Raw genomic sequence first — 26,690 nt, 5'->3', positions numbered from 1 at the left:
ACCAATGTTACTTGTTTTAGGGGTCTGCTTAGTGTAAATAACTCTTGTGTGGCACTTTGTGTTGTTTGAAATTTGTATATAGCATACTAGGATTGGGCAGTGTTAACGGATGTTTAAATACTTTGGTAGAATGTTTGGTACATGTATTGTTGTGGTGTGCACAATAAGCAGATACCTTAAAGGGTAGTGCGAGGTCAAGTATAAATAAAGCACACGTTATTTTATTTTTAGAGCTTGCACAAGCTCTTACTTCTCCTTGAATTGAACTTACAAAATTATAAATAAAATCATAACCTCTATTAGACATTGTGTTTTAATATATACTAATATATTGTTTTACTTGTTTGTACTGGTAAATATATTTGTGATTGGGATGTATTTAATGTTAATTGATTGTCTATTATTCTGACCATCAATATTTATAAAAGTTTTTGTCACATTGATTCCTGTTGACAGATACACCAACAGACTCCTTACGTCAGAGTGATAGATTCGCAGCACATGCAAGTATCTGTGGGAGGTATGATTTAGTTCATGCAGTAGCACAGTCTTTGATCACCCCTTCCCATAGTTTGATGTGCCAACTCAGAGTTGTTAGCATCTGTAAGAGGCCCCATTTATTTTGCACTCGTCATCAATATTTTAAAGCATGACCTCCAGTTGGTGGGCAAGTTTTCTTAATATGGCTATAGTGATACCCTGTGATCCCTCTACAAATCACATTTGCATCTTTATAAAAAATATGTAAGAACATATTTCCAATTGATGTATCTGTGCACATACAAAATTTGGCATGTGGGGTCAAAAATGAGGTCACTAGTTAAAATGTTAGAAAAAGCTTGTGAACTCTTTAGTTGCTACATATATTGCCCAGTCTTTATGAAACTTGGTCAGAACATTTTTCATTTTGATATCTTGGCCTGGCTCAAAACTGGGTAACTTTGGGGAAAAATGTGTTCACATGGTCTAATAAAATAAATCTTGTCGATCCTCCAAAAGCAATATTTATTTCCCGATCTTGAATAAACCTGGTGATGACATTTGTTCAAATGCTATCTCGGCCGAATTTGGCACTTAATCAGGTTGGGTTAAATACTAGGAAACTGGTTCAGATTTAAAAAAAAAAAAATTGTGAATACTCTTGAGGCCTTATGTATTGTCATATAATATAATAAATATTAATATGTATTGCATGAACTTGGTAAGAACTTTTTTCCTGAGTATTTCTCGACTACGTTTGAATCGGGGTCATGTGAGGCCAAAGACTATGGCCATGAGGCGTAGCAGTTTTTCTTATGTGGCTTAAGAAAAACTATTTGAACACTGGAAGTCATACTTTACTTAACATCATGATACGTTCTCAGAACGTTAGAAAAGTTGTCTTATTATGTTACGAAGGTTGAGTTTGAAAATGATTGTGGTTTGTTCAAAAGTGTTTTTAGCTCCACTGGCCAGAGGCCAGCGGGGCTTATGTCATGGTCCTGTGTCCGTCGTGCGTGCGTCCGTGCGTTAACTTTTCCTTTAAACATCTTCTTCTCCTAAACTACAGGTCCAATTCTGATGAAATTTCTCAGGAATGTTCCTGGGGCAAACCTTGTTCAAATTATACCCCTGGGGTCAAATTTGATCCTGCCCCGGGGGTCACAAAATTAAAAATTTGCTTATATAAGGCCTATTTTGTGAAAACTTTCAAAATCTCCCGTCCATAACCATTGGGCCTAGGGCTATCAAATTTGGTATGTAGAGACATCTAATAGTTCTCTACCAAATTTGTTCAAATTATGCCCCTCGGGTCAAATTTGACCCTGCCCAGCGGGTCACAAAATTGAACATATGCTTTTTAGGGTCTATTTTGTGAAAACTTTACAAATCTTTTCGTCCATAATCATTGGACCTAGGGCTACCAAATTTGGTATGTAGTGGCATCTTATAGTCCTCTACCAAGTTTGTTCAAATTATGCCCCTGGGGTCAAGTTTGACCCTGCCCCGTGAGACCAAAAAATTGAACATATGCTTATATAAGGCCTTTTTTGTGAAAACTTTAAAAATCTGCTTGTCCATAACTGTATAGCATATGGCTACCAAATTTGATATGTAGTGACGTGTAATAGTTCTCTTCTTAGTTTGTTCAAATTATGCCCCTGGAATCAAATTTGAAACTTCCCCGGGGATCACAAAATTGAAAATATGCTTATAAAGTGCTTATTTTGTGAAAACTTTAAAAGTATTCTTGTCTATAACCATTGGGCCTAGGGCTACCAAATTTGGTATGTAGTGACATCTTTTAGTCCTCTACCAAGTTTGTTCAAATTATGCCCCTGGGGTCAAGTTTGACCCTGCCCCGAGGGTCACAAAATTGAACATATGCTTATATAAGGCCTATTTTGTGAAAACTTAAAAAAAAATATTGTTCTTAACCATCCGGCCTAGGGCTATCAAATTTGGTATGTAGTGACATCTAATAGTCCTCTACCAAATTTGTTCAAATTTTATCCCTGGGGTCAAATTTGACCCTGCCCCGGGGGTCACAAAATTGAACATATGCTTATATAATGCCTACACTACGTCTTGCGCGATTTCTGCCATCCACCACACTCCCACCATGGACAATTTTTCGTGAGCGTGGAAAATCACCGCGATCTGAAGGTGTTTCCATCATGATAGTTCGCATTGACAGTTGCTGAACACCGTGGGCGTTATCGGGAAATCGATCTCACGGTGGACCACCGCGGCCTCGGTGGTTCGCGGTGAAATACAGATAAATGTGAATGAACATGTATATTTCGATATTGCAGACCGTATAATTTTTTCAAAGTTCTAGAATGTTTTGTTACATTTGTATACATTGTTACTTGATTGTTAACAATCGTCATTATTTTCTATTGTTTACCCTCGTTCCAGAATCATTTGACATGTCGTACATTGAGCGTGATGTACTTTATGTTTTGTTTCTACAGTTTCTGCGTGAAGATTTACTTGTTGTTTATTTAAAGAATTGTTTGTTTTGTTAAAATTTCCGACAGAAGTGAGAAGATGCGTTCAAATACCGTCTGTTCTGTTATGTGTAAATGGATGTACACAACAAATTCTCCATTTAATTCGATATAGTAAATTCATGTAGACATAAAATTCTCCATTTTATTATATGTAGTAAATGGATGTAGACATCACATTCTCCATCATTATTTCGTAAGAAAACAAGCGTTTTATTCGTATTGTAATACGGCACATGTACAAAAAATAGATATACATATACATGTATAACAAAATCATATTTATAACATAATCAGTATTTAAATGCATGTTTATAATATTAAGAATAAAAAAAACTCATCAGCGTTGTTGCTATGTTCATTATTTTTCGAAAACCATATTATCAGTCGTATCTGAAATAAAAGAGTAAAACTGTTTAAAAAAAGCTAAATGTGAAATTATGACTTGTTAAATTCACCGCGATTTCTTAACAACACTTCTTATCGATACTTTATAAATTTGATATACATTGTATTTGCTCAACATTATTGTAACACAATAAGTAAATCAATATTGACCATAATATTACGATTTCTTTTTTTACGTTATTTTACATACAGTGTATGTTTTAAAATGAACTTGTTATTGAACAAAGAACAGGTATACAAATAGTCACTCACCAACATGACAACTGATCTTTTCACATGACTATGATATTAAAATATAGCGGAATTTTTAATACTTACTGCGGATTTCTCAAATTTGTACATGTACATTTATTTGATCCAATACATGTAACAAAAGAAACAGGAAATCACAAAAATAGTCTGATATCAAATTACATCTACATCTAACATGTTTGCATGTAATTGTTGGCGAGCTATATATGTACACAAACCAGCATTGGTTTTCGAAAGGTTAACAAAAAACAAATCTTTAATTAAGAACAACAAGGGAAACTTCATGCAGAAACAATTAAAACAAAACCTGAAGCATGAAACGCAAACTATACTCACGCTTGATGTAAGACATGTCAATGATTCTTAAAGAGAGCAAACACGAGAGAAAAGAGTTGAACATTCGGTGATTTTATTAAGAAGTGCATGTTATACATGTACATACAAAGTTTAAAAAAACAACATTATACGATCTGCAATTTGAATGAACATGTACATTTCGATATTGCAGACCGTACATTTGTATAATGTTGTTATTGCACATGTGTTTCACCGCGACTCACCAAGACCATGGTGGTCCACCGCGATCATGGTGGTCCAGAGCGATCGAAGTGGTCCACCGTGAGATCAATTTCCAGATAACGTCAAGACCTACACCGCAATACGCCAGGGCGAAATCATTGTGTTCAACGGTGTATCGAGGTGAGATAGTAATTGTCCACAAATCGCGCTAGACGTAGTGTATTTTGTGAAAACTTAAAAAAAAATCTTGTCCATAACCATTAGGCCTAGGGCTACACAATTTGGTATGTAGTGACATTGTATAGTCCTCTACTTAGTTTGTTCAAATTATGCCCCAGGGGTAAAATTTGACCCTGCCCTGGGGGCCACACAATCGATTATATGCTTACAAAGTGCCTATTTTGTGAAAACTTTAAAAAATCTTCTTGTAATTAACCATAAGGCATAGGGCTACCAAATTTGGTATGTAGTCACATCTAATAATTCTCTACCAAGTTTGTTCAAATTATGCCCCTTGGGTCAAATTTGACCCTGCCCGGGGGGTCACAAAACTCAACATACACTTATATGGGGCCTATTTTGTGAAAACTTAAAAAATCTTCTTGTCCATAACCATTGGGCCTAGGGCAACCAAATTTATTATGTAGTGACATCTAATAAACCTCTTCCAAATTTGTTCAAATAATGCCTCTGGGGTCAACTTTGACCCTGCCCCGGGTGGTCACAAAATTGAATAAACGCTTATAAAGCGCCTATTTTGTGAAATCTTTAAAAATCTTCTTGTCGAAAACCATTCAGACTATGGCTACCAAATTTGGTATGCAGTAACATTTTATAGTCCTCTACCAAGTTTGTCTAAATTATGCCCTTTGGGTCAAATTTGACCCTGACCCGCGGGTCAAAAAATTGAACATTGTATACACTTACATCTTGCTTATTTTGTGAAAACTTTAAAAGTATTCTTGTCCTTAACTCTAGGACTTAGGGCTACCACTTTTTGTATGTAGTGAGATATAGTAGTCCTCTAAAAAGTTTGCTCAAATTATGCCCCTGGGGTTAAATTTGACCCAGCCAAGGGGGTCACAAAAGTCTACATGTGCTTAAATAGGGCGTATATTTAAGTATTTGCACATGCTGAGAATATTTGTTTCAGCCTTTTTTTCAGCAGTGGAGCGAAACAGGGCCATCATGGCCCTCTTGTTTTATATTAGCTTCTATCAGTTGTAGATAATATTTAAATTGAGTGTGAAGGCTGACATTGTTTCACTGGTCAAAAAATGTTTTCAGTGTGTTCAGACTCTAGAGATACATGACATATTATTACTTCACTTTTAATTTACTTCAGTCATCAAACCTAAAATGTTTTTTACAAAGGGACAGGAGAAACTAATTATATAATATAGCTTTTCAGTCTATCACAATATATGCATTTATTATCATTTAAACATGTTCAATTAAAAAAAATAAGAATCAGTGGATGCTATGACTACAGTATAAATCTTTCTGTTTGGTGCATGCTATGTTTTGTTGCATGGATATCCTGTTATGTTCGCCCTAATATGCAAGGCTTTATTGCAATTTTGTATAGCAATTTTTTATGTTTAATAGAACTGTTACACTCCCAATCCCGTGAACCTCTCGACGACTCTACCATCCGGACGTTTTGTATGGAGGGGCTAAAGTGCCTTGCTGATTTAGAAGATTTAGGGATTGGTTATCAGGACAGTAGTAAGATATATGTGTTTTAAAAGTCCGAAACCAGTCAGTGCGAACATATAAGATATAATATCATGTAATGGACGTTTCATATATTTAAATATTCTGCAGGACATATTCAGTTATTGACATACTTTTTAACTTGTTTAATGAATATCAATTTGTATTACTATACAAAGTATGAAATATTGATATATCCAAGGGAAACATGTCTAATTAAACTTTGGTTTAATTTAAATAAGATGTGCTTTCAGATGGAGATGTGTTTATGAAGCTTGAGAATATCCTTCATTTGACCATTAAAGGATTTTCTTATCTGGATAGAGCCGATCAACCAAATATATTTGCTGGTCTTCAGCCAGAACTAATGGCACCAGAAGTGGCCAAGTTTATTATGCAGGATGAAATGTAAGCTCAAAAATAAAAAAAATATTACTCTCAAAGGAAGATCATATATATGTAGTTAATGGTTAGAATAAATGCAGCCAACAATCTTGAGCATTCATGAACTAACATGCTGCTAATGTACATGATAAGGTGACTTGTAATAATTTGCATTGAAATAGACATTTAACAAGACTAGGTGATAGATCAGGTTATCTAAAGGGATTTCCTTTATATAAATTTTCATAGAAAGCATGTTTTATGTTCAGTATTATTTTCTCTATGAAGTTTAAGACCCTTCATTTTGAACACGAAATAGTATTATGAAAAGAACTTTGTTTGGTCGACCATCTAGACATGCAACGAGCTGATTGCATGTTGTTATTTGTGTGTTAGTTTGTATGTGTTTGTCTTGTATAGTGCATATGTTTTGTGCCTAATAGACAATCCCAGAAATCTATAACTCCCGTATTAATACCCGTGAATACTCGAATGCGCTGCCATTACAGTAGAGAGTAACAATACAGGGACCTATATAGGTACCTGAACAATAAAAGGAAGTGAAGCGATAGTATTTAATATATTTGAATATTTCAATAGTTTCTGATATCAATTGTAGCATCACATAATAGTTAGTCTTTTAAAATAAATATTTTTATCAGTTATTTGGTGATTAATAAAAACACAGTTCATATGCATTTTTAAAGAGTCGTAAAACTCGGCATGAATTAAACCCTGATTGTCATTTTACATGTTATTTGAAAATAATGCATGGTATTTTATCTTAATAATTGCATCTACAGATGTGCAGAATGTGGTGCCTTGATCAGTTCTACACACCACACCCATTTTTGGGTCACTAGGTCAAGTGTTAAGGTCACTGTGACCTTAAAAAAAATAATTCTGACAAGCTTTCATTTATTCAAAACTGCACCCGTAGCCTAACTTGGCACCTGTTATGCGGTGCTCTTGTTTTAAAGAAATAATAGTGTTTTAAACAAAGACAGATACATGTGTATCTGATTTTGAATGAAATTGTGTACATGTACCTTGGCCATAAAACTAATTAATATCTCTGGAAATATTTACGCTTAAGAAAGTTTACTTCAGACTTTAGATGCTGATATAACCTTTAACACTTTATTCGAATAAATAAATTCAATAAAGAAATTATTGTGTTTTAATCAAAAATAGAACTGAAATGAGTACTCTAAACCCCAGCTATTTCGGCCTTAAACATTATGTGTTGTCTCTTAATATTGTTGCAGAGACAGATATGTTGGAAATTGTGCATGTATTATTTTTAGTTCACCTTTATTTGTTGTTAAGCTGTTAAATATCATTAATTAATGTTTCCAATCTGTGTTTATTGTGAGATCTTTGAACGCTGTAGTCTACAAGATTCTTCAGTACCGTAATGGCAGCTCGTCACGTGATAGCCGATATGGCGGCAGTCAATTTATCCATTCTGGGATTGTCTATTGTTTGGCAGGTTCTTCTCCTGCTGATGCAGCTGAAGCTTATCTTTATGCATTTTTAGCTCCACTGGCCAGAAGCCAGCGGGGCTTATGTCATGGTCCTGTGTCCGTCGTCCGTGCGTCCGTGCATTAACTTTTTCTTTAAACATCTTCTTCTCCTAAACTACAAGTCCAATTCTGATAAAACTTCTCACAAATGTCATGGGGTGAACCTCTTTCAAATTTGTTCAAATTATGCCCCTGGGGTCAAATTTGACCCCGCCCCGGGGGTCAATAAATTGAACATATGCTTATTTAAAGCCTATTTTGTGCAAACTTTAAAATCTTCCTGTCCATAACCATTGGGCCTAGTGCTACCACATTTGGTATGTAGTGACATCTTATAGTCCTCTACCAAATGTGTTCAAATTATGCCCCTGGGGTCAAATTTAACCCTGCCCCGGGGGTCACAAAAATGAACATATGCTTATATAAAGCCTATTTTGTGCAAACTTAAAAAATCTTTTTGTCCATTACCGTAGGGCCTAGGGCTACCAAATTCAGTGTGTAGTGACATCTAATAGTTCTCTACTTAGTTTGTTCAAATGATGCCCCTGGGGTCAAATTTGACCCTGCCCCGGGGGTCACAAAAATGAACATACGCTTAAATAAGGCCTATTTTGTGCAAACTTTAAAAATCTGCTTGTCCATAACCGTATTGCATAGGGCTACAAAATTTGTTATGTAGTGACATCAAATAGTCCTCTACCAAATTTGATCAAATTATGCCCCTGGGGTCAAATTTAACCCTGCCCCAGGGGTCACAAAAATGAACATATGCTTATATAAGGCCTATTTTGTGCAAACTTTAAAAATCTATTTGTCCATAACCGTAGGGCCTAGGGCTACCAAATTTGGTTAGTAGTGACATCGAATAGTTCTCTACTAAGTTTGTTCAAAATATGCCCCTGGGGTCAAATTTGACCCTGCCCTGGGGGTCACAAAAATGAACATATGCTTAAATAAGGCCTATTTTGTGCAAACTTTAAAAATCTGCTCGTCCATAACCGTATGGCATAGGGCTACCAAATTTGGTATGAATTGACATCTAATAGTCCTCTACCAAAATTTGTTCAAATTATGCCCCTGGGGTCAAATTTGACCCTGCCCCGGGGGTCACAAAATGAACATATGCTTATATAAAGCCTATTTTGTGCAAACTTTAAAAATCTTTTTGTCCATAACCGTAGGGCCTAGGGCTACCAAATTCGGTATGTAGTGACATCTTATAGTTCTCTACTTAGTTTGTTCAAATTATGCCCTTGGGGTCAAATTTGACCCTGCCTTGGGGGCGTTCATACGCTTAAACAAGGCCTATTTTGTGCAAACTTTAAAAATCTGCTTGTCCAAAACTGTATGGCATAGGGCTACCAAATTTGGTATGTAGTGACATCTAATAGTCCTCTACCAAATTTTGTTCAAATTATGCCCCTGGGGTCAAATTTGACCATGCCTTGGAGGTCACAAAAATGAACATATGCTTATATAAAGCCTATTTTGTGCAAACTTAAAAAATCTTTTTGTCCATAACCGTAGGGCCTAGGGCTACCAAATTCGGTATTGAGTGACATCTAATAGTTCTCTACTTAGTTTGTTCAAATTATGCCCCTAGGGTCAAATTTGACCCTGCCCCGGGGGTCACAAAAATGAACATACGTTTAAATAAGGCCTATTTTGTGCAAACTTTAAAAATCTGCTTGTCCATAACCGTATGGCATAGGGCTACCAAATTTGGTATGTAGTGACATCTAATAGTCCTCTACCAAATTTGTTCAAATTATGCCCCTGGGGTCAAATTTGACCCTGCCCCGGGGGTCACAAAAATGAACATATGCTTGTATAAAGCCTATTTTGTGCAAACTTAAAAAAAACTTTTTGTCCATAACTGTAGGGCCTAGGGCTACCAAATTCGGTATGTAGTGACATCTTATAGTTCTCTACTAAGTTTGTTCAAATTATGCCCCTGGGGTCAAACTTGACCCTGCCCTGGGGGTCACAAAAATGAACATACGCTTAAATAAGGCCTATTTTGTGCAAACTTTAAAAATCTGCTTGTCCATAACCGTATGACATAGGGCTACCAAATTTGGTATGTAGTGACATCTAATAGTCCTCTACCAAGTTTGTTCAAATTAAGCCCCTGGGATCAAATTTGACCGTTCCCCAGGGGTCACAAAATTGAACCTATGCTTATATAAGGCCTATTTTGTGCAAACTTTAAAAATCTTTTTGTCCATAACCATTGGGCCTATTTCTACCAAATGTGGTATGTATTAAAATCTTAAAGTTCTCTACCAAGTTTTTTCAAATTATGCCCCTGGGGTCAAATTTGACCCTGTCCCTGGGGTCACAAAAATGAACATATACTTAAATAAGGCCTATTTTGTGCAAACTTTAAAAATCTTCTTGTTCATAATTATAGAGCCTAGGGCTACTAAATTTGGTATGTAGTGACATCTAATAGCCCTCTACCAAATTTGTTCAAATTATTTCCCTGGGCTCATATTTGACCCTGCCCAAGGGGCATAATTTGAACTTATGCTTATATAAAGCCTCTTTTGTGCAAACTTTAAAAGTCTTCCTGTCAATAACCATTGGGCCTAGGGCTACCAAATTTGGTATGTAGTGACATTTTATAATTCTCTACCAAGTTTGTTCAAATTATGCCCCTGGGGCCAAATTTACATAAAAAAAAATGCTCACCCTTCCAACAAGCGCCCAGTGGGACGAGGGATAGAAAGAGAAAGTCACATGCTTGAGTACAATATAACCCATGTGCATTGCACGCTTTTTTCGCATAAAAAACAGTGGAGCGATACAGGGCCATCATGGCCCTCTTGTTTGTATTTGAACAGTACGTATTTATTCAATGATATACATGAAATAGTAAATGACATTTTATTTTAACGCTTATTTCATGAAAGTTTCATAATAGTCAATTGTTTGTGTTTTTGTTTTGTCCATATGTTTGGTTGGATTTGTCGTTTTAAAAAAATAATTTAAACCATGCTATGTGACATTAAATAATATTTAGTAGGGCTCAAATGGGGGGAAAAAACAATCTTTGGGTCAGGTCGGCCTTGCTAAATTTAGATACCAGAGACAATTTGTCAGGTCAGGTTTTGAATAAGTTAATTAAATTATAGCTATATTAATTTTCATTACATGTTTTAGCGTATAAAATATTGAACTTTTTGTCAAATTAGGTTATATAGTATTATAATATTTCTATTTTTAGATTTATTTAATTATGAATAAAATACTGAACAACAACATAACTATTTATTTGGTAAACACAATGTTGTTGAACATAATCAACAAATAATAGTATTGCATGTAAAGAATGTCCTTATTTAAGGACTTTACTAGGATTAACGATAAAAGGTCTAAAAAAAAATAACTTGTTAAGCAAAAATAAATCTCTTAATTGTAGGAGAGAAGCCATAATAACTCCTACTGTAAGCTCTAATTGCTGTTTCAACTTTGAAGTCGATCTTTTTTAATATATGCAAGTTTCGTTTTTAAAATGTGGCCATTTTTGCATTGAAACAACAAATTTTACTTGACTTTATAACTTATTTCTTTTGGTTTGTCACATCAATTTATTTATGTTTGTTTGGGATGGAAACATGCTTAAAATGATAAAGAAGATAATTGTACAGCACTTGTTTAATATATCTTCACTTTAAATAAACTATTATCTTCTACTTTGTAACTAGCTATCTGAACTGTTATTTATTGCAGAAACTTTTGCCGTTTTTTTTCGGGGGTGGGTGCGTGGGTACATGTTGTAGCACTAATGTTGAATTAACTGTAAGTCTGTGGTCACATTCATTCCCGGGACGTAGATGTAATGCTAGCTTTATAACAAATATCCATCAATAATTGACACATTAATTGATATGTGTCTGTTAATGTTTTACATTTTCTAACATGTATTTCGTTTGTGTATGTTTGTTTTGCATTTTAACTGCACAATTTATAAAGCAAATTCTTATGATAATTTTCGCAGACCTGATTGGTACCAGTTTGGAGTGAATGATAGGGATATCACTATCCAAGCAGACATCTTCTCCCTGGCTAGGATAGTTATGGAACTCTACCCCAGCACCTATTGTATCCTCCAAAGGATCTTTAGGAATGGTCGTCGTTCTTATGACGGAATGACGGATGATGATCGCAGAGAGCTTCGCTTACGCATTGTAGAGCAGGTCTGATACCAACTTTATATCAAATAATGTGTGTACACTTATTTAGTAATTATGTTATGGCACAACACAAGTTATTTCATTTTTTATATTAATGCTATCTAAATAAGCAAACCATTTCTCTTAAAAAGCTCTCACTTTGGTCTGAAATGAGGTTATCACAGTAATGAACAAGATAAGTATTGATGCAAAGCATCAAAGGGCGTCGGGAATTTCAGTGTAAAAGGCACTTAATGAAGTTACATGGAACAAATTTTTTTCTACTGTAAATATTAATATATCGGCCGATTATTTTAAACAAAATAGAAAAAGATTCTAGTATAACCATTATCTATGATTTTGTGTTATAACCCCCAAATAACAATTATCTATGATTTTGTGTTGTAACTCCTAAATATTTCATAGTTCATTTTATTTACATTGGTTTCCTTTTTTTTTTACTGGCATCCGTGTGCAGTTTTCATTAATGGAACAGAACTGTGTAGGTTTTAAAAAATCTGCTTCATCTTGTAAGCGTAATTTCATATTTTTCTCAACTTCAAGGGGAGATTATTCTGAACTTATTCTTACGTTGCTCATTTATGATAGGGGTTGAGTACTCATTGATATGAAAACACTGTACAAGTTTTAATGTGTTTACAACCCCCCCACCCTCTCACACATATATTTCATGGGCATAATAAAAACAAAAAGTGGTTACAATAAAACAGCATATTTATTTAAACTAAAATGTCTACATCAAAACAAAAAGCTAACATAGAACACAAATAAAATAATTTGATTCTACTGGGGCTTGAACCTTGGGCCTCTCACATGTGAAACGAGTGTGTAACCAGTACACTACGGAACCGCTTGAAAAATCGCCTTCTAACTAAGATATTAATAAGCTATTAGTAGTCGGTTTAAATGTTTACCCGGAAGTTTAAACTCTGGATAGTGAGCGGGGTTAAAGGTCCATACCAAAGTGTCGATTCCACTGGCAAGATACGGGTCAGGCCTGCGGCCTTCTATATGTGGTTCTTAAAAAACAAACCCTGTAGGAGGACTTGATAGTAATGAGACTGGGGTGCTGTGATGGTGCTTCTCATTGATAAGCAGCTGCTTCCTTTATCAAGACTCATTATTACAATTAATAATAATGGTCGCGCTTCATGCTCTATAGCGCCTTTATTAGTAACTAAGTGGTTGCTAGGATAGTGGAACAAAGAAGTTTGGTTTTTATACAAAACCAGAAAGTTTCACCGGTTTGCGCATTTGCCCAGTCCCTGTGATCTTTTATTATTGCCCAGTCCCTGTGATCAGTTATTAATTAAAAGAATTAGCTTTGCATTATTGGCAATAAATGTTGTAGTAAATGTAATAGGCACAAATGCAGTACATATTTAACCTAATATACACAAAAAAATTCTGGCAACAAAAATATATACATTGATCCGTAAAATAGCCCTCTCCCATAAGCGAAAAAAACAAACTTACATACTAGTCGCCACACTTCAGTGCGACGCCAATAATAAGGCCTTATAACTTTTCAAACTCAACCATATTATGTTATGTTTTATGCATTTCTTTAAATCAAGAATTACATTTTTAGCTTGACTATTTTATATGAAATATATATAGTAGAGCTATCATACTCACCCCGGCGTTCCCGTTCCATTGAGCGTTGGAATGTTTAAGTTTGCGTACCACCTCAAATATTTTCTATGTCCCTTGACACATTGCTTTTATATTTTGCATACTTCTTAGCCAACATGACCCCAACCTATTAACAAGAGCAGACAACTGTATCAAGCATTTTGTAAGAATTATGGCCCTTTTTTCACTAAGAATATGCATATTATTGATAAATCTATGTTAAAGTTTGCGTACCACCTCAAATATTTTCTATGTACCCTGTCATATTGCTTTTATATTTTGCATACTTTTTTACCAACATGACCACAATCTATAAACAAGAGCAGACAACTGTATCAAGCATTTTGTAAGAATTATGTACTCTTTTTATACTTAGAAAATTGACAATTTGGTTAAGTTTTGTGTTTAGGTTCACTTTATTCCTTAAGTATCGAAGCTATTGCTTTCATACTTGCAACACTTTCTAACTATCGTAATGGGACTGTACAGGGCAAGTTGCATAACTCTGGTTGGCATTTTAACAGAATTATGGCCCTTTTTATGCTCCCCCAAATTTTTTTAGGGGAGCATATAGTCGCCGCTTCGTATGTCCGTGCGTGTGTCCGTCCGTGCAAATTTTTTGTCCGGGCTATTTCTCAGCAATTAATGACCGGAATTCAATTAAACTTTATTGGAAGCTTCACTACCAACAGGAGATGTGCATATTATCAGCCGGTTCTGGTCGGATGATTTTTCACAGAGTTATGGCCCTTTGAGATTTTCCATTAACTGTACATATAGTGCAATTTTTGTCCGGGCAATTTCTCAGCACCTAATGACCGGAATTCAATGAAACTTTATGGGAAGCTTCACTACCAAGAGGACATGTGCATATTATCAGCGGGTTCTAGTCAGATGATTTTTAGCGAGGCCGTTTTCGGAGAAAACCCGAGCTATTGTCATAGCCAGTTCGTCCGCCGTAGGCATCGTGCTAAAACCTTAACATTGGCTCTAAAATCAAAGTGCTTCCACCTACAACTTTGAAACTTCATATGTAGATGCACCTTGATGAGTTCTACACGCTACACCCATTTTTGGGTCACTAGGTCAAAGATCAAGGTCACTGTGACCCCTAATATCAAACTTTAAATAGGCTCTAAAATCAAAGTGCTTCCACCCACAACTTTGAAACTTATATGTAGTTGCACCTTGATGAGTTCTACATGCCACACCCATTTTTGGGTCACTAGGTCAAAGGTCAAGGTCACTGTGACCTCTAATATAAAACTTTAACAAAAACCTTAACATTGCCTCTAAAATAAAAGTGCTTCCACATAAAACTTTGAAACTTCATATGTAGATGCACCTTGATGAGTTCTACACGCCACACCAATTTGGGTCACTAGGTCAAAGATCAAGGTCACTGTGACCTCTAAAAAAAATAAAAAATCTGACAAGCTTTCGCAGCCGAGCGAGGCAATGTTATACTGTGCTCTTGTTACACAGAGTTATGACCCTTTGAAATTTTCCATTAACTGTACATATAGTGCAATTCTTGTCCGGGCGATTTCTCAGCAACTAATGACTGGAATTCAATGAAACTTTATGGGAAGCTTTACTACCAAGAGGAGATGGGCATATTATCAGCCGGTTCTGGTCGGATGATTTTTCACATACTTATGGCCCTTTGAAATTTTCCATTGTGAATATAGTGCAATTCTTGTCTGAGCTATTTCTCAGCAACTAATGACTGGAATTCAATGAAACTTTATGGAAAGAAGCTTCACTACCAAGAGGAAATGTGCATACATGTATTATCAGCCGGTTCTCATCGAATGATTTTTCACAGAGTAATGGCCCCTTGAAATTTTACATTGTACATATAGTGCAATTCTTTTCCGAGCTATTTCTCAGCAAATTATTACGGGAATTCAATGAAACTTTATGGGAAGCTTCACTACCAACGGGAGATGTGCATATTATCAGCCGGTTATGGTCAGATGATTTTTCACAGAGTTATGGCCCTTTGAAATTTTCTATAAACTGTACTTATAGTGCAATTCTTGTCCGGGTTATTTCTCCCCAACTACTGACTGGAATTCAATGAAGCTTTATGGGAAGCTTGACTACCTTGAGGAGATGCGCATGTTATTTGTGGGTTCTGGTTAGATGATTTATTAAGAGAGTTATGGCCCTTAGAAATTTTAAAGTTGCTAAACCATCCATCGTTTTATTTTGTCCAAAGTTATACCCCTCAAGATGTTTCCTTTTATCTGAATATATAGTAGTGCAATATTGTGACCAAAAAAAACTTTGGGGAGCATCATTCGTCTCCGATGGTTTTTTGTTTGTCTTAGTAACTTTGAATATTTTGTTAAATTTTGTGTTTAGATCCCATTTACTTCTTAAGTATCAAGGATCCCATTTACTTCTTAAGTAACAAGGCTATTGCTTTCAAATTTCAAATTCTTTCTTACTATCATGAGGGTACTGTACCTGGAAAGTTGAATTTGACCTTTGAATGACCTTGACTGTCAAGGTCAAATTAATGCAGTTTTAATTAAATTGCCATAACTTCTTTATTTATGATCAGATTTGATTCATACTTTGACATAACAACACTCACCTGACATATCACAATGGACTCCACCCAAACCATCCCCCACGCCCCACCCCAGAATCCCCCCCCCCCCCCACAAAAAAAAAATTAGAAAATAATTTATTTTTCCTTTTTTTTAATTTTTGAAAGATCATCTAATAAATGACCACACCCAAACATTATACCCCGTAACCCCCCTCTCTCCCACCCCCACCCCACCCCCACCCCCCCAAAAAAGAATTGTTTTCTTTGAAACATGGTAAAAAAATCCACAAATATTTATTTACTTTATTTTTCAAGGATCGTCAAACCATCCCACCCAACTGTTGCTATCAAACTTGAAATAAAATTGTATTAGTTTGTTTTATGTCTTTACAAATGTTCAAGAGATTGTGGAAAATATACCTGAACTCAGAATCATCTATAAAGTACAAATTCTTTAAAACATAAGCGATCAATATGTTTCAATTATGGTCCTCTTCCTCTTAGAATATGACTATTTTACCTTGACCTTAATAAATATGAAAAATTCTCCCAAGATGGCTTATGTTATACTATGAAGCACTGGAATAGTCGAGCGCGGTGTCCTCTGACAGCTCTTGTTGATGCTGTTTCTGACATTTCATTATTGGCGTCACACTGAAGTGCGGCTACTAGTATGTAATACTTTTTTTTTCGCTTATGGAAGGAGAAGTTATTTTACGGATCAATGTATATATTTTTGTTGTCAGAATATCTAGCATAGTGGTAATTTTTTGTGTAAATTAATGTAAATAATTACTGCATTTGTGCCTATTACATATACTACAACATTTATTGCCAATAATGCAAAGCTAATTCTTTAAATTAATAACTGATCACAGGGACTGGGCAATAATAAAAGATCACAGGGACTGGGCAAATACGCGAACCGGTGAAACTTTCTGGTTTTGTATAGAAACAAAACTTCTTTGTTCCACTATCATAGCAACCACCTAGTTACTAATAAAGGCGCTATAGAGCGCGACGCGTATTATTAATTGTAATAATGAGTCTTGATAAAGGAAGCAGCCGCTTATCAATGAGGAGCACCATCACAGCACCCCAGTCTCATTACTATCAAGTCCTCCTACAGGGTTGTTTTTTTAAGAACCACATATAGAAGGCCGCAGGCCTGACCCGTATCTTGCCAGTGGTATTGACCCTTTGGTATGGACTTTTAACCCCGCTTACAATCCAGCGTTTAAACTTCCGGGTTTACATTTATAACGACTATTAATAGCTTATTAATATCTTAGTTAGAAGGCGATTTTTCAAGTGGTTCCGTAGTGTAGTGGTTACACGCTGGCTTCACATGTGAGAGGCCCAAGGTTCGAGCCCCAGTAGAATCAAATTATTTTATTTGTGTTCTATGTTAACTTTTTGTTTTGATGTAGACATTTTAGTTTAAGTAATAATATGCTGTTTTATTGTATCCATTTTTTGTTTTTATTATGTTCATGAAATATATGTGTGAGAGGGTGAGAGGGTGGGGGGGGGATTGTAAACACATTAAAACTTTTACAGTGTTTTCATATCAATGAGTACTCAATCCCTATCGTAAATGAGCAACATAAGAATAAGTTCAGAATCATCTCCCCTTGAAGTTGAGAAAAATATGAAATTACGCTTACAAGATGAAGCAGATTTTTTTAAACCTACACAGTTCTGTTCCATTAATGAAAACTGCACATGGATGCCAGTAAAAAAAAAGGAAACCAATGTAAATAAAATGAACTATGAAATATTTAGGAGTTACAACACAAAATCATAGATAATTGTTATTTGGGGGCTATAACACAACATCATAGATAATGGTTATTTGGGGTTATAACACAAAAATCATAGATAATGGTTATACCAGTATCTTTTTCTATTTTGTTTAAAATAATCGGCCAATATATTATTTACACTAGAAAAAAAATCGTTCCATGCTACTTCATTGAGTGCCTTTTACACTGAAATTCCCGACGCCCTTTGATGCTTTGCATCAATACTTATCTTGTTACTATATTGAACGATGGTTGAGCAATGGCAAAGCTGTATTCTGTAAACTGTGCATTACCTTACCAACTATATTATGCTTTTTCAAGATTGCATCAGTCGATTGCATGCAATTGCTGGTACCTGATGAAAGTTCCACTGTCATGAAGGATCTGCTATGTATGATGCTAGAGCAGGATCCTCGAATACGAATAACAGCCAGACAAGCCTTGAAGTTTATTGACAGTGAGTCCATAAATCTTTGTATGCCCCCTTTCGAAGAAAAGCGGGTTTATAGTTTTCGCACTGTCCGTCTGTCTGTCACACTTTTCGTGTCCGCTCTCTATTTCAAATACTTTTCATCCGATCTTTGCCAAACTTGGTCAGAAGTTGTATCAAGACAATATCTAGGTCAAGTTCGAATATGGGTCATGCCGGGTCAAAAACTAGGTCACCGGGTCTCTTAGTGCATTTCAAGGATTTAGCATGGTAAAATGCTCATAACTTCTATCAAAGCGTTTATAGGGGGCATTTGTCATTCTATGGTGACAGCTCTTGTTTTTTATATAACCATTTTGAGATAGTTTATTATTGCAGTGTGTACAGTCCTTAAAAAAAATCAAATGAAGTTGAAAGTGGTTATCAAATGTCGATAAACAATTCTTAAGGTTTCATTAAAATGATAATGATAATTAAGTTTAACTAGTATTTGCTTAATTTTTGGGTTTGTCAGTCCTTCCATCTGACCTTCATCAATCTAAGTTGTTTTTTTCTTTATTTAGTTTTCATGGGATATTGTAACAGTAAGGCATATCTCCTAGGATCAGAACAATATGAGATGTCACACGCCAAAATTGGGCTCTTTATAGCTCATACAAGTTATATCACAATTTCATTGTGAGCACTCCAAAGCAGTCCAAACAAGGTTATTAGGTCATGTGGGCAACACGCCAGGTTCAAATTATTGTTCCTGTTTTTTTGTTGAACTTTGTCAGAATAGTTATCCCAATCATATCTTAGCTGAATTTGAAACTAGGTCATGTGCAGTGAAAGAATAGGTCACAAGGTCATATTGCAGAAAGAGCTGGTGAACACTTGTGATTTCAGATTGGGTCATTACAGGTCAAACATGTTTTTATTAAACTTACAAAACTATACTGTTTCATTCCCATAGAATGTATCAATCATTTTTTAAAATTTATGTTTAATTGTTATTAAAACGCAAAATATTTTATAATTATGTACATAATTGATGTTATACATCTTTCCCTACATCATGGAACTCATGATTGTCACTCAAACATTTAGATCAATATCTAAACTCATGGTTAGTTCATTTCATAACTTTTTACTGTAACAAACCACCAATACAAAATAAGAGCCACATCCTGTAACAAGAATTAATAATGTTAAACTTGTGTTATGTTTCCATTGTGAAATTAGTTTTGTTATCAAACCGCCATAGGCGGAGGGATATTGTTTTGGCGTTGTCCGTCTGTCCGTCTTGCCGTCCGTCCGGCACTTTTGTGTCTGGAGCCATATCTTGGAAGTGCTTTGGTGGGTTTCATTGAAACTTGGTATGAGTATATAAATGGATAAGAGGATGATGCATGCCAAATGGCATTGTACACCATCTGTTAATAATGGAGTTATGGCCCTTTGTATCTTAAAAGAATGCTTTTTTAGCTGAGTGTCAAATATAACACTTTTGTGTCCAGAAGCATATTGGCAGGGGATATCAATTCAACGAATTGCTTCTTTCAGACAATGATGATGCGGGACACGGTACACGGCTAGACAGCAAGAGTAATATCAAGATTGAGCCAATCACTTCTGACAATACTAACATTCCGGGTACAACATTCAATTGTAAATTCGTATTATGGATGAACATCTTTTTAAGTTATAATTTGTCATGTTTTTTTGTCTTGTTTAATGCAGGCAATTCCAAAATATAATATAACTGTCTATGAAAGAAAATAATAAAAGTAAATATATAAATAAAACCTTGAAAATACGACGTTAAGAATGCATTAAAGTGTTCAATGAAGACATTTTAATATTTGTTTGTGTAATTAGAAGTTGATAAGGAACTTCTATAAGGATGTGTCCCATTACAGCTTCCTTCTTTGCTATCCACTCATCGAACTTGTGTCAGGAATGTGAATAAGAGCTGTCATACTTTCAACTTTATTTCTCAATATTTAGGAAGGCAATTTGTTAGTGGTGGTTTCCCATATGCAGAGACGAAATCTCCTCCATCTAGTACAACCAGCGACCAAACATCTATGCATAAGACCCATGAAGTGAACCCTAACAACAGTGGTGAGAATTGAGTTTTTGCACTAGCTTGTCAGTCAAGTCTTTTAAATGATGTATAAATACTTCTATTTTCTAATTAATTGATGATCTACAAGATTTTACGATGGATAAATACTTCTATTTTCTAATTAATTGATGATCTACAAGATTTTACTTAAAACTGACAAGACCTGATATGAGATTACTTTTTGCTACCAACACTTAATTTCATTGATGTTTTTACTATTCTTTCACTTATGTTGATTACTGCATTGCCAGGAAACTTAGTGGACTTTTGGTTAAATAGGTGCAAGAGTTATTTAACTGTAGATCCAATAAACCGCCCTGGTGGCATGTTCAGCATGTTTGATAATAGGGCTTAAACTATTTACAGGTAATGAGGCTTTCAGAGAAAGAAGCAAAGTATCGATGAAGATAAAAAAGTCAGCAACTGTTCCTGTTCCAAGATTTGTGAAAGGTAAACATTGCACTGGCATCCAGCACACTTCCAAGGTCTTTTCCCTAGTAACTCAAAGAAATTTTAGCTGCAACCGAGTACTTAGAAGATTTTTTAGCTCACCTGATTGCTCAGGTGAGCTTTTGTGATCGGTCTTTGTCCGTCGTCCGTCCGTCCACATATGTTCGTAAACACTCTAGAGGCCACATTTCTTGTCCAATCTTCATGAAACTCGGTCACAAGCTTTATCCCAATGATATCTCGGTCGACTTCGAAACTGGGTCATGCCGGTGCAAAAATTAGGTCACTAGGTCAAAAAAAAGAAAAACCTTGTAAACACTGTAGAAGTCACATTTCATGCCCAATCTTCATGTTACTTTGTCAAAATGTTTGTCTTGTTGGTTGAGTTCAAAAGTGTATCCGGTCCATTGAAAAACAGGGCAGTTTTCCTTATTTGGCTATAGAGGAACCTTGTTAACACTCTAGAGGCCATATTTCTTGTCCAATCTTCATGAAACTTGGTCAGAAGCTTTGTTATAATGATACCTCGGTCGAAATCAAAACTGGGTCATGCCGGGTCAAAAACTAGGTCAAAAAAAAGAAAAACCTTGTCAACACTGTAGAAGTCACATTTCATGCCCAATCTTCATGTTACTTTGTCAAAAAATTTGTCTTAATGATATGTTGGTTGAGTTCAAAAGTGGTTCCGGTCCGTTGAAAAACATGGCCGCCGGTGGGCGTGGCAGTTTTCCTTATTTGGCTATAGAGAAACCTTGTGAACACTCTAGAAGTCACAATGATATTTGGTCAGAACATTTGTTTTCTAGATAAGAGAGTTGAGTTTGAAAATGGTTCCGGTCCGTTGAAAAACATGGCTTCTAGGGGGGGGGGGCGCATTTTCCTTATATTTATATAGTAAAATAAGCTTGTTAGCACTCTAGAAGTCGCATCTTTAGCCCAATCATCATAAAACTTGGTGAAAACATTGGTTTTATTTATGTCTCAGATGAGTTCGAAAATGGTCCCGATCGGTCTAAAAACATGGCGGCCAGGGGGGGTTGGGCAGTTTTCCTTATATGACTATAGAGAAACCTTGTGAACACTCTAGAAGTCACATTTTTATGCCTCTGAAGGAGGGCATATAGTGATCGCACTGTCGGTCTGTCTGTCTGTTGGTCTGTCCGTCACACTTTTGCGTTTAGGTTTCGAAAAATGCTCATTACTTCTATGTCGCTTCAGATGTAACCTACATATTTGGTATGCATGTGTATATGGACAAGGCCTTTCCATACGCACAAATTTTGACCCCTTTGACCTTGAACTTAGGGTCCGCTTTTAGGTTTTAAAATCTGCGTTTAGGTTTAAAAAAAGCGTTTTTCGGGGGCATAATTATGTCTTCCCATGGAGACAGCTCTTGTTTGCCTAATCATCATTAAACTTGGTCTTAGTCAAAGTTAAACTTAGTCAAGACATTGGTTTTATTGATATCTTGGACAAGTTGGAAGATGGCTCAGATCAGTGAAAAAAACACGGACGACGGAAAAAGACAGATCCTAAAACCTCACCTGAGCAATCAGGTGAGGTTTTAGGATCTGTCTTTGTCCGTAGTCCGTCCGTGCACATTTGGTTTGTAAACACTCTAGCATTCTCATTTCTCAAGCATTCTTTATTAAAGTTGCTGAGAAGCTTTATGGCCACAAGATCTCAGTCAAGTTTGATAATGAGCAAAATTGCAATATAAATGCCAGAATTGTTGCCCTTATATTGTCAAAATTATATAAAATCCTTGTAAACACTAGAGGTCACAATTTTGTTGCAGATTTTATGAATCTTGGTCATAATATTTATTTCTGTAAGCAAAGTTTGATGTTTGGTCATGAGGGATCAAAATATAGGTCACCAGATCAAATCTTACAAAAACCTCATAAACACTCCATACGCCAGAGTTTTGGTTCAATACTGATGAAACTTGAACAGGATGTTTGTCTGGACAATATCTAGGTCAACGTTTGTCATTTGGTAATGTGGGGACAAAATCTAGGTCATGTGGTCTAATCTTACAAAAACCTTGTAAACAGACTAGAGGCCATAGTTTTGGTCCAATAATGATGATGCTTGAGCAGGATGTTTTTCTTGATGATATCTAGGCAAAGTTTGACATTGGGTCATGTGGGGTCAAAATCTTGGTCACGAGGTCCAAATCTTACAAAACCCTTGTAAACACATGTAGAATTAGAATTACTTGCAAATGTTTGCATGCAAAAAAAAACATGCAAATGGACAGTACTCAATCAGAATTAATCATATGTTCACACTGCAAAAGTAAACAGCAGAGAACCAATCTAATATGCTCTGAAGAGTACTGAATTTTCAACTAAGCAATGAGCAAGGCCTTGTAAAAAAAGGTGAGCGAACTAGGGCCATCTTGGCCCTGTTGTTTATACAATATTTCTTAAAATATATTTAAAAATAGTTAAAAGGAAGAAACGGGTATTTGTGGATTTATTTCGGTCCGAGTGGAAAAAGCGCGGAAGGGCATACAATGTGTACCCTGTATGTGAGGGGGGAGGGGGGAACACAGCTTGTAATTTTGTCGTGCAAGAAGGGATTTCGAAATGAAATGATACAAATGCTCACCACATCAAGACAATAATGACTTATCACATGAAATAACCTGGTTGCTAGCTTTAATTTCGATGATGCAATAGACTTTGGACATTTGTGCAAATTTCCTTATATGGATAAAGTAGAAGGACATGCCGGGACATGCTCGTGTATGCCCCATATTTATCTTGTACTTCATTGAGTTTCAAAATCATTTGTTTCAATTAATCATAACAGTACAACATTTCGCTTGAAAAAGCCATGTCTAAGGTCAAGATCACGGTGGGCTTTGAAAAGTTGTGCGTATTCTACATATTGCTTAAGTTCAATACTATCATTGCATTATTGCATTATGGAAGTTACTTAATTGTGTATGATAGTATTTAGAAATAAATTAGCATTAATAATCCTCATATCAAGACGATGTTAAGGATTCAGAAACCATATCGCTTACTGATGACCAATCAGCCAATGAGGATCAAGCCTTGCAGTTTGGTATTTAGTACTACAATGTATTCCTTAACTTAAAAATGATCCGAAAAAAACGTGATGTTTAGACTGAATAATGTGTATGACTTATGTTTCACATCAGACTAGGCTTCTTAAATGGGACTTTCATGTCCTATTTACTAATTACGTGTTTAATCCAACAAGAAACAACCCATAAAATAATCAATGCTAAATTGGGAATTGTAAAATGTGAATTGATGACGATGTTGTCAATATCTTATGGCAAAAGACACATGTATTAAAATCAGCCAAATGAGCTTTTCATAAATCTTAATCTTCTTTTAGTGTATATTATCTGGAATTGTATTTAAGACAACTATACGAATTCAATGTAGTATTGTCGACGCACAAGCTAAATATGCATGTATGCAGTCAATATTTGCTTATGTGTTGAACTTGGTTATGTGTTCAGGGGTGTCAATTTTCCGGATTATTCCGGAAATCCGGATTTGAGCCGTCCAGGGTTGATTTTGAGGTGAATGTAAATCCGATGAGTTTGTTTAAGGCGGGTGGGGTTAGGGACAAAATTCTTTTAGTGCGGGATCATTTCAGAACGAATATTGTTATAGCATCGTCGGCATTCCGGACATTTGCGCTTGGTACCGATTTTATTTATTGATTTCTGATTGGTAAGCGGCTGGCACTGACATGAGCAGGCACTGGCAAAGTAAAGCACTGCAATATCATATTTTAAAACAATATGTTAATCAAATTATATATTGACTGCGTATTTGCTAGGTTACTGGTTACTGGTTTTCATTTTCTGCAGTCAAACGATATGCATATTTAATTTCATTTGCAAATGATGTATCGCGACATGTTTTCGGACAGTCGTTTTCGGATACGCTGGTTTGTTTATTACATTTCGAAGTTCTTAATATCATTTGTTTAGAATGACAAATACACCTGCGGTGTTACGGATGGTTTGGCTTATAATATTTCGCATTGTACTCACCAGAAATTGCACCTAGAAAGACTATAAAAAAAGAACAATAAGCTAGGGCTCGGGGGGTTGGGCCCTCTCTTCCCTTTATCCTACTGCTTAATTTTCCGGATTTCAAATTTGGGCCAATTGACACCCCTGTGTGTTGTAGATACGTTCAAAGTTGATCAGCCTTGCAATCCATCTACCTTGATGTTGTTGAAGAAACGAATCCATGATGCAGGGAACGAAAGCGATGCTGTTGAGCAGGTATGAGAAATGAAACGAAATGTATGATTAAGGGGGTTTGTTTGGTGCATCCAAAGACTTGGGAAGTGCATATGCAGTAATACCTAGCTTAGGGGATTAATCATATGACATAACAGGAAGGTTTCAGCAAAAATCATGCTGCCTCCAAGCCACTTATGCAAATCAAAATGAGGATGATGCACACAATTAATAACTTTTTGAAAAATGGAAGCAGACTTCTTATTTAAGTCAGTTACGTTCGCTTTTTGTTGAATATTTATAAACAGCATGATTTGATATATGTTTTATTGTATTAGTAGATTAATGAAAAACGTGCAGGGCACTTTTTTTTATATAATATCAACAAAATATTTCAGGCTAAACTGCCACGATTGGACACGTTTGATGTCGACTGACACAATATTGGAGGAGGACAAAATGTCTGAGATTATGCTGGCATGAACAAAATATTTTTTTAAATATGAGTTATTGACAAATGAGTGCAGAAATAATATTAAGGGTTTAAAAAAGCATTTTCTGTTTGCTTTTATATATTACTCTGAAAAATTATATTGTTCATGATTTTTTGGGCAACAAGGGGTTATGAACTTTAAAAAAAATGTTATTGGATTTTTTACCCAAACCTGGTACTATGATAATACTGGATGAAATTCACAAATTCTCCCAAACATGTATAATGAAATTGTTTATTCTTGAAAATGTATCACCTCAGTTAACCACAAATACCACTTTTGATCAGAGAATTCATACAGAATGATGTTTACATTGTACTTTTATGAAAGGGTATAGCCTCTTTTCCTGTTTATTAAACCACAAGTTCTTCTCAGCCACTTAAGTGTTAAATTGACTTTTGACTGAATAAAAACATTTTCAACACTTTGAGACATTTTATTGAACATTATAATTTTTTACAAAAAATAAGGGCAAAAACATTTAGATATCATGTTCTTCCTTACGAACATGACCATTCTAGGCGGACATCCTAGCAACCATGATTTTTATACCTCCGGATTGAATGATGGGGGGTATATTGTTTTTGGCCTGTCTGTCATTGTATGTGTGTGTGTCTGTGTGTGTGTGTGTGCGTGCGTGTGTCTGCATGTGTTCTTATGCGTGCATACATGTGGGCGAACATGCACATCGGTCTATGTTGCAAGCAAAAACAAGAGATGTGTTTGTCAGAAACACAATGGCCCCTAATGCACCGCTTTATTTTTACCTTTGACCTTGAAGGATGACCATGACCTTTCACCACTCAAAATGTGCAGCTCCATGAGATACACATGCATGCCAAATATCAAGTTGCTATGTTCAATATTTCAAAAGTTATTGCAAAACTTTACTATATTAAAGTTTAAAATTTTCAACCTTTGACCTTGAAGGATGACCTTGACCTTCCACCACTCAAAATGTGC

The 26,690-nt window shown here is 35.6% G+C and overlaps 1 protein-coding gene across 13 annotated transcripts in view; it reads left to right on the top strand.

The window, feature by feature from the left end:
• LOC127866823 (uncharacterized) overlaps positions 1-26,154 on the top strand; it is a 59,159-nt gene extending 33,005 nt beyond the window's left edge. For all 13 annotated transcript variants that reach the window (XM_052407653.1, XM_052407650.1, XM_052407651.1 and 10 more), the window contains 10 exons: positions 457-520; positions 5,781-5,900; positions 6,143-6,296; positions 11,802-12,000; positions 18,322-18,457; positions 19,976-20,065; positions 20,420-20,536; positions 20,907-20,990; positions 25,178-25,275; positions 25,632-26,154. In XM_052407653.1, coding sequence (XP_052263613.1) covers positions 457-520; positions 5,781-5,900; positions 6,143-6,296; positions 11,802-12,000; positions 18,322-18,457; positions 19,976-20,065; positions 20,420-20,536; positions 20,907-20,990; positions 25,178-25,275; positions 25,632-25,670 — 1,101 coding nt within the window. In that variant the 3' untranslated portion in view covers positions 25,671-26,154. The remainder of the gene's footprint in view (positions 1-456; positions 521-5,780; positions 5,901-6,142; positions 6,297-11,801; positions 12,001-18,321; positions 18,458-19,975; positions 20,066-20,419; positions 20,537-20,906; positions 20,991-25,177; positions 25,276-25,631) is intronic.
• The last annotated feature ends 536 nt before the right edge of the window (positions 26,155-26,690 follow it).

The sequence above is a fragment of the Dreissena polymorpha genome, chromosome 2, assembly GCF_020536995.1.
Source record: "Dreissena polymorpha isolate Duluth1 chromosome 2, UMN_Dpol_1.0, whole genome shotgun sequence".
Classification (NCBI taxonomy): Eukaryota; Metazoa; Mollusca; class Bivalvia; order Myida; family Dreissenidae; genus Dreissena; species Dreissena polymorpha.
This window is presented reverse-complemented; position numbering and strand designations above follow the sequence as displayed.